Genomic DNA, 13,880 nt, shown 5'->3' with positions numbered 1-13,880 from the left:
GCTGTACACCAGACATTGACACATTGTAAACTGACTATACTTCAATTTAAAAAAAATTGTACAACCGCCTGGGGAAGAAAAAGAATTCTAAAGCAAACAAAGAGCAATAATAAAATTAAAAAAAAAAAATAAACCCAACCCAGAGCCGACTGACCACCCTTGATTGCACCTCTGTCTCAGAGAGGCAACCTCCCTCCTCCACCCTGTTCCACTACCTGTGCAGCTCCGCCCCCTTGTCCTGCCTCCCCACCTGCACCCCAGCCCCAGGCCACACTCCTCTGTTCTGGATGCTGCACTGCCCTTCTTAGTGATCTACTATGGGCATTCTCGCCCAATACCAGTCCACTCCCCACCGTCCTCAGGGATCCTAGGAGACATTCCTATAATGATGCCACTGCCCCTTGGAACGTCCTGCCAGGGCCCTCCTTGGTCTGACCTCCCTGGGGACCCTGGACCCCAGCCATGCTGGCCTTTAGCATCCTCATCTGATGACATCTCCTCTTTCCCCCTGCACAGCCTTTGCACAGACTGCCTTCCCCCCGTATCTCTCTCCCCTAACTTCCGGTTCTAGCACGTCCATCCCTACCACAGGGATGCTCTTCCCAGCAGTAGTATGTCCACATTCCTGATTTGTGAGGTCCCCCCTTAGCAGCTGTCTTTCCCACCGGACTCTAGGAGCTGAGGGATCAAGTCTGTTTATATGGTATTTAAAAATTATTTTATAATTGTTATTTTTTTAAGCAGGGAGGTAATTAGGTTTGTCTATTTATTTATTTAATGGAGGTGCTGGGGATTGAACCCAGGACCTTGTGCATGCTTAGCACAGTGCTCAGCCACTGGGCTATACCCTCCCTCCGGGACGAGGGTTTCTAAATGGCCTCTACATCCTTAGCTCCATCTTGGAGCAAAGACCCTGGAGTCTCCTGCCAGGATGTACCAGTTCCTGCTGACTTCCTGGGACTTCCGGAGCTTCACGGGGTCCCGCTGAGCAGTCAAGGGCTTTAGGCAGTGCCTGGGCAGATGGTAGCTTTGGATGGAGCTCGAGGGTCTCTCATGCTCTCTCTGGTGACACTGGCTCACAAAGGAGGCTTCAAAACAATTCCCTTGGTCGCTTGTCAAATCCAGGACCAGTGTGCCGGGCACCTTCTGGGCCAGCAGCATGCCCAGGGCCCATGAGGAAGGGGACGTGGTAGAGGCTGCCAGAGACACACTTGCCCAAAGGACAGTCGGACGATTTTACAGCTTGGCGTCACTGAGAACCCATGGCCTCTGAGGCCGGTGACTGGGATCCTGCTTATGTCTGTGACCTCTTTCTAAGCATCTTTTAGGTTCACCTTGTCTTATCCGCAGAGCTACATCCTGCAGGTGCCTCGTTGTAATCTGACTTCTCAAGGAGCAAGCTAGGGGAGGCGTTGCCTTCCAGAGGAAAGGGTTGCTGTTCACGTAATCTTGAGGTTGTGAAGCCTTCATGACTAGAATGTTTAGCAGGAGACATACAGAAAACGGATGAAATGAAATCGATCAGAGTGCAGTTCCCCCTTCAAAATATGAGTTTGAAGAATTCAAGCCATTTTACGCAGGCTGATACAGCTTTGCCGGGAGGGACGGTTTGTGTGCGGCTTTTGGCAAACGTTGCTCTTGCCCCAGATCACTGATGGTGGGTCATCTGCAACAAGCCAACAGATCATCTTGTAGTCCCTAAGACCCACTCCCATTTTCTCCTCCAAAGTGTTTTAAAAAGTCTGTCTGTGGTTTTTACAACATATTTGTCACCTGAAGGGTATTCACTGAACGTCATGCCTTCGTTCAGGGAGCTTTAGGGACCTCCCACTGTACGCCCAGCATCACCTGCACACGGAAATACAGTGGTGAGCAAAACGGCCCACATGGCGTGTCCAGACAGGCCGGCGGGGAGCAGAGGGTCATCAGACCAACACGGACACACCCAGGCACAGCTGCGGCCGGTGCTGGACCAACCAGGTCAGGGCAAGCCCCCGGCTCCCGGCCCCCAGCCCCCAGCAGAGACACACCTAACTTTGTGTTTGTCCAGGATCCATTCTCAATTTGCCTTTTCATGAAGAGAGAGGATAATACTTGAGTCCAGCAAATCTTAGTCGAGCAAGTCCCTGTCACAGGGCAGGTGTTGGGTGAGAGCTGGAGAGACCAGGGTGACTGAGATGCAGCCCTCTCTCTGTGCGGAAGGTGAGCTTCTGAATGGATACCATCCATGTCCTGGGGTGAAGGCAGTGTCACTGTGCAGGTGTCTGCAGCCTGGAGGTCGGAGAAGGTTCCAGACCGGGGTGGGTGACAGGGCAGCACCAGTAAGCTGGCCTGGTGAGCAGGGGAACAGGCGTCCCAGGCCCGTGGGTACCCTGAGAGCTCAGACCTGCAGGGACGGATGGGTTTTAGGGCCGCTGAGTTGGGAGGAGAATCAGGAGGATGAGAAGGACCTGGGTGGGGGGCAGCTTTAATTTGAGGGGACCACGAGGAGGGGAGTCCAGGGCCCAGTGACGTGCAGGGCACGTGGTCAGGGTGAGTGATGGGCCTGTATGGGTGGGGCTTTGAGCTGGGGCTGGCACCAGAGGGCACACCAGGATGACTGTTCCTTTTGTTTTTTTTTTAATTCTATTTATTTATTTATTATTTTGGGGGAGGTAGTTAGGTTTATTTATTTATTTTAATGGAGGTACTGGGGATTGAACCCAGGATCGCATGCATGCTAAGCATGTGCTCTATCACTGAGCTAAACCCTCCCCCTGATTTTTAAAACATCAGTAAAGAGCTGCTGCCTTGAGACCCCTCCCTGCCTGGTGCACCTCCCTGCAGCCTCCGCCAACGGGGCCCCTCCTCGTGGGTCCTGTCCGCTCCAGTCACCGGCGACAGTGGGAAACCTGCCGAGGCGGGTGACTTCAGGTCCTCCTTTAGGAGGACAGCCTCATGGAGCCTCAAATATTTAAAATCATCCTGGGTTCAGCCCCCAGTACCTCCATTAACATAAATAAACAAACAAACAAATCTAATTCCCCCCTTCCTCCACAAAAAAAAAAAAAAAAAATACAGCTCTGATCTAGCCCATGATTGAAACCTGTGGGTTAGTCTCCTAGGGCTTGTCCTGAAAAATGACAGCAAACTAGGGGGACTTAAAACAACGGGAATTTACTGTCTCACAGTCCTGGAGTCCAGGAGTCCAGGAGTCTGAACCCAAGTGCCGGCTGGGCCCGGGTCCCTCTGAAGTTCCTGGGGGAGCATCCTTCCTCTCCTCTGCCGGTGTCCGGTGGTCCCAGGTGTCCTGGGCTTCTGGAATCTCTTCCTTCACAAGGTCTCCTCCTCCTCCTGCTGTGTCTCCAGCTTCCCGCTGCCTGTCTTTTAGTGAGGACACTTCTCATGGGATTTGGGACGCACCCAAGTGATCTGGGGTGACCTCATCTCGAGGTCCTAAATTTAATTACACCGGCAAAGACCCTGTTTCCACACTCACCGGTGCCGGGTGAACATACTTTTGGAGAGGCCCCCAGTCAAAACCAAAGCAGCGTGCCGTAGAATGGGCAGGGACTTTCTTGTGGGCGAGGCTTCCCCTTCCTTTGATCCAGTGATCTGAGGGCTGTGAGGACCAGTGGGTTCTCTTCATGAGAAGGCAGGGGACACTCCGTGACGGTCTGGCTCTTACCATGCACCCTGAGCCACAAAATGTATTTTAATTCGCCCCAGGCCCACTCATTTGCAGGCTTGCTTGGGTGTAGGACTTACCTCCCGGGTGTGCAGTCATGGCCTTGAAAGGTGGGCAGTGTGTCCTGCCATCTGTTCCCTGCCTTTTTCTACAGGAGAGAGTCTGAGCATCTCCCATGGACGTTCTGAGGGGTCTGGGGAGTAGATCGTGAGTCAAACTTCATGTAAAGTGGCAGGTAAACTGCCAGCAAAATACTCTGATTTCTCTTGGGTACCAGCCCCCTTGGGAGAGGAGGAATGCTTCTAATCCCACAAAAGATCATAACTTGCTTTTCCTCATGAAGGTAACCGCAGGGAGAGTATCGCAGGCAGGCCCCCCTCCCAGCCTGGACTCTCAGCATAAAAACCAGCTCACCATTTGCTCTGCTTGGCGGAAGCATTCGCTCTGTGCATGACATGTCCATGGGGACCCGAGACTGTGTGTTCCTGTGGCATCACTGGGGGGAGGGTATAGCTCAGTGGTAGAGCACATGACTAGCGTGCATGAAGTCCTGGGTTCAATCCCCAATACCTCCATTAAAAGCAAATTAGTAAATAAATCTAAAAAAAATGGCATCACTGTTGACAAGTGAGGTACCCCTCACCAGGACAGGTGCACCTGCTATTTGATGGGGGAGCTAAAGTTTCAGGCACTCAGCTTTGGGTCAGTGGCCCCTCTGACCTTCCTGGAGAGGCTCTGGTTCCCACCTGAGGGGTGTCTGGAGCTGAGCTCTGTGTCTAGGCTGGAGGTGCAAGAGAGGGCACCTCAGACCTGGATGGGAACTGGAGGTGTTCATGCTTCCATTCCCAGAGCCTGGTGCCGGACACACCCTAAGACCCCAGGCAGCTTTGTTGAACGAGCAGCTGGATACGGGACCACAGGGGCCCAACTATCCAGGGGAATCAGGGAAAATCTGGAACATGGCAGGAGGATGGAATCCAGGCCCCCCGTACTTTCCTGGAGTTGGGTGAGGAGCAGGGCAGGGACTGGACCCCGGAGAAAGAAGTGGGAAGCAGGCCCTGAGCACATGACCATCAGTTGAGGCAGCCCCTGGCTGTGATGTCACCCGTGATTCCATCTCCAGAGGGTTGGGGGCCTGGAAGACCCTAGGCTGGGCGAATGATTCATTATATTCAGTTCCATTAGCCTGATGGTACCTGGGTGGCTGTCACAGCCTTACAGTGACCTGGCCCAGGGGGAGGGCCACCTATGAGACCATGAGAGAGGGAGGGCCCCCAACTGTGTCACAGACCCCATCCCAGCACAGCCCACCCCAGAACTGTGAGTTAACGCTGGGTTCTTACCTGGAGCCCAGCAACAGCTGGAGGCCAGGATGCCTTCACTTTCATCCCAGTGGGGGTTTGGGCTGTGACTCCTGGCAGCGTGCTTTCTGTCACCTGCCTGATTTGGGGGGGGTCCCCACTCGGGCTTGGAAGACGAGCGTTCACCTCGTCTGTGATGGGAGGTCAGCCTGGTGAGCACAGCAGTCGGAAGGCGCTGGATGTGGGTGGATGGGCTGGGAGGCAGCCAGGCCGGGTGGCGGGAGCATCCTGGGGGCTCCGAACTGTCAGTGGTACGTGCACCACTGTGTTTTATAACAGGGTGCTTAGTGGATTAGGGAAGGTGGTCTTAGCTATTGCACACCAAGCGAAAGCTTCCTGGTTCAGCAGTAATATATGGAAAATGCCATTAGAAGGTGTTTTAGCAGAATGTCTCACTGGATCCTTTGATAAATTTTTTTAAATTTCTACTTTTTTGGAGGGGAAGTAATTAGGTTTATTTATTTAAAAAATTTTTTATATGTCTACTTTTTGGGGGGAGTAATTTTATTTATTTTTTAATTAAACTTTTTTTTATTTTACTTAAAAAAACTTACATATATATACTGTTCATTGTTTCTAAGAACAGTTTAGAGCTTTAGCTTTATAAACTTACATAGTATCAAAGGAATAAAGCCAACCACAAAATAAGAATCACCAGAACGCAGTAATCCAATCATAAAGGATGGTCAGATGTGCTTACACATGTTCAAGAAATCAGTCACCTAAGTTATAAATAATGAGTAGTTCATTTGTGTCCTTTTTTTTTAGATTCCACATATGAACGATATCATATAGCAATTTTCTTTCTCATTTATTTGTTCATTTTCCTAATGGAGGTACTGGGGATTGAACCTAAGACCTCGGGCATGCTAAGCACACACTCTACCACTGAGCTATGCCCTCCTGCCTTGGATAGTTTGATTTTGCATGAAAATATCCATCAGTGGCTGTTATCAGTTCTCTGGGGTCACCTCCACTGCCCCCACCCTGGAGGGTCCCATCCCCCCTCCGCATCCCCCTTCCCTGCCCTTTGCCTCCTGTCTGCCTCCTCAGAGCCTGCCTCATACTCTGGGTTGCCTGGTGGGAGCCCCTGACTAGAGCACACACTTCTGTGAGCAGGGCCTGGGCACCCTCCTCCTGCCTGTCTCAGCCCCAGTGCAGAGCTGTGCCTCAGTGGGAGTGGTACTGAGTCGGGGTGACCGTAACAGCAGGACCAAGAAAATGTTTCTGTTCAGGGTATGGGACTTGTCTTCCCCATGACCTTTTATAAAATATTTATTTTATTAATTTTTCGTTTTGTTTTTGTTTTGGGGGTAGATAATTAGGTTTATTTATTTACTTATTTATTTTAATAGAAGTAGGTGCTGGGGAATTGAACCTAGGACCTCGTGGATGCTAAGCATGCACTTTGCCACTGAGCTATTCCCTCTTCCCAACCTCATGACCTTTTTTAAATCTTTTTTTTAAAAACTGAAGTATAGTCAGTTACAATGTGTCAATTTCTGGTGTATAGCATAATGTCCCGGTCATGCATATGTACACACATATTCGTTTTCATATTCTTTTTCATTAAAGGTAATTATAAGATATTGAGTATCGTTCCCTGTGCTATACAGAAGAAATTTGCTTTTTTAATCTATTTTTATATATAGTAGTTAACATTTGCAAATCTCATACTCCCCCATGACCTTTAAAAAGTGAAAAAAACTCTTCCACTTTGAAAAATGCTTACACACCCACAGCCACACAGACACACATGCACACCGTGATAATACAGCCGTGTGCCAGGCACTGACATGCGCCTTATATATACCAAGTTCATTTGCTAGTGTGCCCTGACAGCAAGCCATGATGATGCCTGCTATACAGATGGGCAGACAGGCCAGGGAGGCTGACTGACGGCTCTAAGTCACACTCTGGTGAGTGTGCAGCTAGGTTTTGAATCCAGGCAGCCAGGCTCCTGGATTCCTGCTCTTAAATAATGTTTGTTCTACCTCTCAAACTTTCCCCCTTTGTTGTGAAGGCAGGTCATATGGATTGAAAGAAATTTATAAAACCTTGAAAATAATTTAGAAATTTTAAATGAACAGTAATGTTACTGTCAAGGAGCTGCTGCTGTTAGCCGTTTGCTGTATTCCTTTCTAGTTTTTCTCTGGACACGTTCTGGTACCACGTTTCCAGTAGCTGCTAAAAATTCCAGTATATGGATTTTCATACTTTACGTAGTCATATCCTCACCATAAAATATTTCATCTCAGCCTTCCAATAACCGTTTGACCAATTTCTCTCCTCTCTTCACTTGTATTTGTCCCTCGCATGGGTTTCCTTTTAATTAGAGTCAAGGGTCACCAGAGAGTTTATTGGCAGCTTCACAAGATTTTTTTTTTAGTAGAATGATTTCAGAATCTCTGAGGGTGGTACTCATTCCTCCCCTACAGACACAGACTGCTTCTCACCTTTCAAATACGGTCACTTGGAAGTGAAAACGGTTCCTTGGAACTTACCATCCAAGACATCTAAGGCGACACAGGTATTCATGGAGAAGGACACGTGTGGCCCCTACGAAGAGGCCACGTGAAATCAGGCGATCGTTGTTAAAACACAGAGTAACCGCCTTTCTCCCCTGGCAGGTGAAATGGCTCCAACAGCAGGAAGTTAAACGCAGGGTGAAGAGACAGGTGCGAAGTGATCCCCAAGCCCTTTATTTCAACGACCCTATTTGGTCCAACATGTGGTACATGGTGAGTAGGGCATGAGCCTCTGTCCCTAAGCATTCTCAGTGCTGGGGTCCTAAGACGGGTTAATCTCCTGTACCAAGCTGAATTCTCACGACAGCTCTGAACAGACACTTCATTTGAGTATAAAACCCCCACTTTCTTGCTGTGCGGTCCCAGGTTTCTTGTGAGTTTTTTTAAATGATATGAAAAGCCTGGGGGAGGGGCTGTCTGAGTAGGGGAGCAGAGGATGCACACTGTAGTGCTAACCATTCGGTGCAAGGAGTCCTCAGACCAAGACCCCTGGGGGGAGGTGACTCCGAGGAAGATGACAGACAGGTCGTGGGGGACAGAAGAAGTGGGAGCCCTCCACATCGACTCTCCTGGAAATGGGTGGTGGAGAGGGGGCCCTGCTCTGTCTCCTGTTCGCTTGCAAGCATGGGAGCGCCCTGGCTGGGTTCACAGGTCTGTCCGTCTGTGTCAGGGGTGTCCCTGCTGGGGCCTTCATGTCTCCTGTGCCTGCAGCATTGTGGCGACAAGAACAGTCGCTGCCGGTCGGAAATGAATGTCCAGGCGGCGTGGAAGCGGGGCTACACGGGGAAGAACGTGGTGGTCACCATCCTGGATGATGGTATAGAGAGGAATCACCCCGACCTGGCCCCCAATTATGTAAGTCTGGCCTCGGGACTGATGGGCAGAGATACAGCCATGCTGATCGGTAAACAAGGGCAGATTTAAAAACCAGTGAGGTGCCTGGTCCCCTGTTAGATTGGACAGTACAGACAACCGCACTGCGGGGGCTTCTGAAACCAGCCTCCCCCACTGTCCCGGCACCAAGGGTCTCACAGAGGGATTTGCCCACATGTTAGAGGATTCACACATACTAATGGGAATGGGTCCTAAGAAACTCAGAAATGCATGCTTGAGGAGTTCATCAGGTCAACATTAGCAACATGAAAATGGGCAGGTTTGTGGGGAGGGTATAGCTCAGTGGTAGAGCATGTGCTTAGCATGCATGAGGTCCTGGGTTCAATCCCCAGTACCTCCAGTAAATAAATAAACAAATAAACCTAATTACCCCCTCAAATCAAAGTTTTTTAAAAAATGGCAAGTTCAGACTTGGACTCTGGACCCAAAGTGCCTGGGTTCCTACTGGGTTCCTATCCTGTTTCTGTGACTTATCGACTCTGAGACCTTGGGCAAGTGACTTAACTTCTCTGTGCCTCAGTGTCACCATCTGTAAAATGGGGTTAGTAATATGACTACTATCTCCTAAGGTTATTATGAGGATTAAATGGCTTCATAAATGTAAAAAAGAGAGCCTGGCACTTGGTAAATATGATAAATGCTTTCAATATTCTGAGAAACCTAGGTGCCTAACTTTGGTGAAGTCCATCATCTCTAGTCTGTTTGACAGACAATCATGCAGCCCTTAAAGGTGACAGTTTTGAAATCAGCCATCTAGAGAGCTTATATAACATGTCTGAAAAGGAGGGTAGGAAATTCTATGAATACTATGATTATAAGCATGTAAACAAAAACGTACATATTAAAACTAGAAGATGAAGGACATTCTGACACCGGCTACCACGTGGATGAACCTTAAAGACACAGAAAATGTCACAAAAGGACAAACACTCTGATTTCTATGAGTTCCCTAGAGCAGTTGAATTCATCGAGACAGAAAGTGGTTGCCAGGCGCTGGGCTGCAGGGACGGGGAGTGAGTGCTGAATGGGGGCAGTTTTGCAAGATAAAAAGGGTTGTGGGGATGGATGGTGGTGATGGCTGCACAACAGTGTGGACGCCCCTAAAGCGATTGAACTGTGTGCTTAAAAATGCTTAGGGTGGTAAATTTTATGTGTATATTATCACAGAAAATACATATATAAGATGATCATCAGGGTAAGAGAGTACCTAATGTGTGTTTTTTTGTTTCTAATCAGAACGTAAAAATAAGTTAAAGCAGGGGTAAAAATAATTTAAAACAGCAAATAATAATATTGATAAATATTTATCAGTATTTAAAAATAATGATAAGCTGTGCTGTTTCCGTTCGGTCACGAGGATTTTTTCCTTAGGATTCCTACGCCAGCTATGACGTCAATGGAAACGATTACGACCCGTCTCCTCGCTATGATGCCAGCAATGAGAATAAGTATGTTGCTCTGACAGCTTGTCACGTTGTCCCTTGGCTCCTTCCTGCCTCCCATCCCCTCCCCCTGCAGAGTCGCTGTTGACCTGGCCCACAGTCGGGCCCCTGGAAAGTGATGGGGCTGCCTGGCTGTGGGGGGCTCACCCGGGACCCGGCCCTGCACAGCCCTTCAGGCATAAGGCAGCCTCTGTGGGTTTGGCCTCCTCCTGGGGGTGTCACCGAGGCGGGTCCACCAGCCACGGATGTGTGAGCAGCATGGTTCCTCTGTGCCGCGTTGTCGGAATATTTTAAAAGAATAACCCTCATAAACACAAAGGCTAGATCTAATAGTCTGACAAGCTGTGTGTGTGTGTTCAGTCACCCCTCTGATTGGTTATCAGCAGGCAGGCAGTGCTGTAAAATGTAGGAATTTTAAAGTTTGTGGTTTGGAATTAGAGGCTTTGGCTTTGAATCCACGCTCCCCTGGCTAGAGCTTCAGTGAGCTTTGACTAGGAACGTAACTTCTTTTTTCACACTCAGTTTTTTAAATTTCTCAAGTCAGGATAATTACTTTCCTCTCAATGGGTTTTGTGGAAAGTAAAAATTAAATGTTGCACTCATGCTTAGCATGGTACCATCAATAAATAGGTTTTGTTGTTAAGAAAAGAGAAAGAGTAGCCCTTAACTCTAGCGGTCGCCATGGCCAGCCAGCTGTGTTAAGAAGCATTTTGGTCTGTTGGGGCACACCGGTCACCTGCCTGAGCCTTTGTGACTCTGTGTGTGACCTTCTGAGGGAGGTGGGGGTGATGTTGGCTAAACCTGGACTCAAATCTCAGCTCTACTGGTCCTGGCTGCGCGGCTGGCTCTGTGCATGTGGGGTGACCTTGTCGAGTCTCTGTGTCTTAGAGACCTTTCTGCGGCCTGATGCTATGGGAGAGGTGAGATGACAGGTGATGGACACCCGCTGTGGGTGTTCAGTCAATGATGGTTTTTATCATCTCTTTGCCGATGAAAGCAGTGGAGTCTGGAGAGATCTGGTGACTTGCAGGCTGTAAACTGCAGCTCTGGGTTTGGAGCTCCATGTCCCAAGCCTGGTCCTGGGGCTTTGTTCCCTGTGTCCTGCTGGTCCTTTTTCTGTCAGTCCACCCGGGCCCCCAGCTCCTCCCACACTTCCAAAAATGTTTACAGGAAAAGAACAAAAGCCCTTTCTTTCTTCCTCACTGTTGACATGATGCCTGCCAAGGTGTGTCTCTCTCCACAGTATTTCAGTTTTCGGTTGATTTGATTCTGAGGCTCAAATACTGGTGCCCACGGGGTGTGGTGCATGGGTCTCGGCCGGCCATGTGGTCCACACACACAACAGACAGCAGGGCCCGCTGGGCGCCTGCGGAGGCCCAGCCTTGGGGCTGCTCTCCTAGTTCGGCAGCAAGCATCCTGGGGTGCAGGCGCCCCTTCCTCAGCCCTGAGTCCAGGGCAGGGAGGAATCCTGCAGACAGCAGCTGGCAGCAACCCACAAAGGGCAGGATTGAATCCGAGTGGGACGTTAGGCTCAGGGCTTGTGAAAGCCCCTGCCCTGGGGCTGCAAGCGGTCCAGACAGACCTAGGGCTATTTTTAAAGGTGGTTTTAAATTGGAATCAGGGGGAAGGTATAGCTCAGTGGTAGAGTGCATGCTTAGCATGCATGAGGTCCTAGGTTCAATCCCCAGTACCTCCATTAAAAATGAATAAGTAAAATAGTTAAATAATAAACCTAATTACCTCCTCCCTCCCCCCAATTTTTATTTTGAGTCAATGTTTCTAATCCCCCAGGGACTCTCTCAGACATGGGCTGTTTAAACCTGCCCACGTTTTGGCCTCTGCTGGAGGTATTGAACCAATGCAGCACGTTGAAAAATGGGGTCATGACTGAGGCTAAGCAGTTTGTTTTTCTGGAAGTCTCTTCCCAGTCCCTCCACTGCCCGTGAGTGTTCCATTGAGGGCAGTCTTCCTCTGCTCCTGCTTATGTGGCCATGGAAGGGGTGAGAGGGCTGCCCCGAGGTGGGAGGTACACAGGGGACCAGACTGAAGCACTCATCTGTGCTGTTCTTGACTTTTTAGGTGTGATTATAATGTTATATATAAATATATTTTATTGAAGTATAGTCAGTTACAATGTGTCAGTTTCTGGTGCACAGCACAATGTCCCAGTCATGCATATACATACATATAGTCCTTATTATATTCTTTTTCATGAAAGGTTATTACAAGATACTGAATATAGGAGTGAAGGATGTAGCTCAGTGGTAGAGCATGTTCTTGCCATGCACGAGGTCCTGGGTTCATTCCCCAGTACCTCTGCTAAATAAATAAATAAATACAGCTAATTACCTCCCCTCCACCCCCCAAAAAGAAAAAAGATACTGAATATAGTTCCCTGTGCCATATAGAAGAAATTTGGTTTTTTAAAATCTATTTTTATATATAGTGGTTATCATTTGCAAATCTCCAGAAGGAGAAAGAAAAGTATCATTTGTTCTTCCTTCGGGCTTGTCACCCAGGTGGGTGTCCATGCTGCACCTGGACATACCAAGCAAGGTGTCGTCATCACAGGGAAGCAGGGTGGGTGGGAGCCCCTCCCAACATGGGAGTGTGGCAAGAGACCTCCCTGTGTAGGGGAGCCGGCAGGACTGCCCAGGGCTGTGCAAAGCCCAACCTGATGCTCCCCCCTACCCCCTGGAGTGGGCGGTCAGAGGAAGGGTGGTGATGAGAGAGGGTGCAGGAACAGGGCTCAGGGATAATGGACTCTCCTTGCATAAGAACTCGGCGGTACCCTGAATCCACTAGGAGGCGCTGTCCTGAGTCCTGACTTGGTTTTCTCCTTTGCTTCAGACATGGTACTCGATGTGCAGGAGAGGTCGCAGCCTCGGCCAACAACTCTTACTGCATCGTGGGTGTGGCGTACAATGCCAAAATCGGAGGTAAGGTCCAGGAGCATGCAGCTGGGAGCTTTGGGCTGGGGCGGGGGAGCCGGAAGCATCCTTCTCTGCAGGTCTCAGCAGCTTCCCCTCCATTGGCCTTGGGGGTCAAGTCAGACCCCCTGGGCCTAGCCTCATGCTGGCCCGGCAGCCAGCACAGCGATGGGGCCTCAGGGGCAGAAGCATTACTCACTGCTTTGCCTGAAAAGAATTCGTGGGTCCTGCTAGTCTGGCTCCAGACTCACACCAACAAGCAGACCCCTCCTCCTCATGGACCACATGGGTCCCCTTCTGCTGCCCACCCTGTGTGGGCTCCCTGTCACTTTCCTCACAGGGTTTAGCATCCTTACTTGGGATTGAGGCCTTTCCTTCGGCTCCAGCTGCAGGCCCACTTCTGCCGCTGCCCTCCGGCTTTTAACCAGAGGACATTTGTCCTTGTGTCCTCCAGACATGCCTGGTCTCTCCTATTTATGACTGTGTTTATGCCTCTCCCCACCTGTCTTAAAAAAATATTCTTTTTTTTAAATGGAAGTACTGGGGATTGAACCCAGAACCTCGTACATGCTAAGCATGCACTCTACCACTGAGCTATTTCCCTCCCCCTCCCCCTCCCCCTCTCTATTCAGCTCAGTTCACCCTTGACTTATGGCCATTCACGCCCGCTGTGCTTCAAGGAGGACTCCCCAAATCCAGCTACTCCCCCTTACCCCGCTGTCTTGTTCACCTGGGAGGCCAGCCTTCCAGGTCCCTAGAAGGAGCACGGCCTGACCCTGGGTATCCCTGGTGACGTTGTTTGGTTTCTCCATTTGGGAGTCAAGCTTTCCTTGTTGGGTGGAGTTTTAGAACAAAGAGTCACGTGTCTTTCTCACCATCCCCCACCCCCAACCCTTAGGCCTGGCAGATTGACAACTCAAACTGGCAGACAGTCAGAGAATGGGCATGAATGGACCTCAGCATCCAGATAGCTTTGGGGCACTGCCGTCCTCACCCGGGGCCCTGGCTCTCTGTTTGGAGGTGGCCATACTCTCTCTGGTGGCCGGGCTGAGATGCCA

The 13,880-nt window shown here is 49.8% G+C and overlaps 1 protein-coding gene across 1 annotated transcript in view; it reads left to right on the top strand.

Moving 5' to 3' along the window:
- PCSK6 (proprotein convertase subtilisin/kexin type 6) overlaps window positions 1-13,880 on the top strand; it is a 167,716-nt gene that overhangs the window by 43,428 nt on the left and 110,408 nt on the right. The window contains 4 exon segments of the mRNA XM_032469194.1: window positions 7,659-7,769; window positions 8,268-8,411; window positions 9,822-9,898; window positions 12,743-12,831. Of these exon segments, the coding sequence (XP_032325085.1) occupies window positions 7,659-7,769; window positions 8,268-8,411; window positions 9,822-9,898; window positions 12,743-12,831 (421 nt within the window).

The sequence above is a fragment of the Camelus ferus genome, chromosome 27 (assembly GCF_009834535.1).
Source record: "Camelus ferus isolate YT-003-E chromosome 27, BCGSAC_Cfer_1.0, whole genome shotgun sequence".
Taxonomy (NCBI): Eukaryota; Metazoa; Chordata; class Mammalia; order Artiodactyla; family Camelidae; genus Camelus; species Camelus ferus.
The sequence above is the reverse complement of the archived record's forward strand: the minus strand, read 5'-3'. Positions and strand labels throughout refer to the sequence as shown.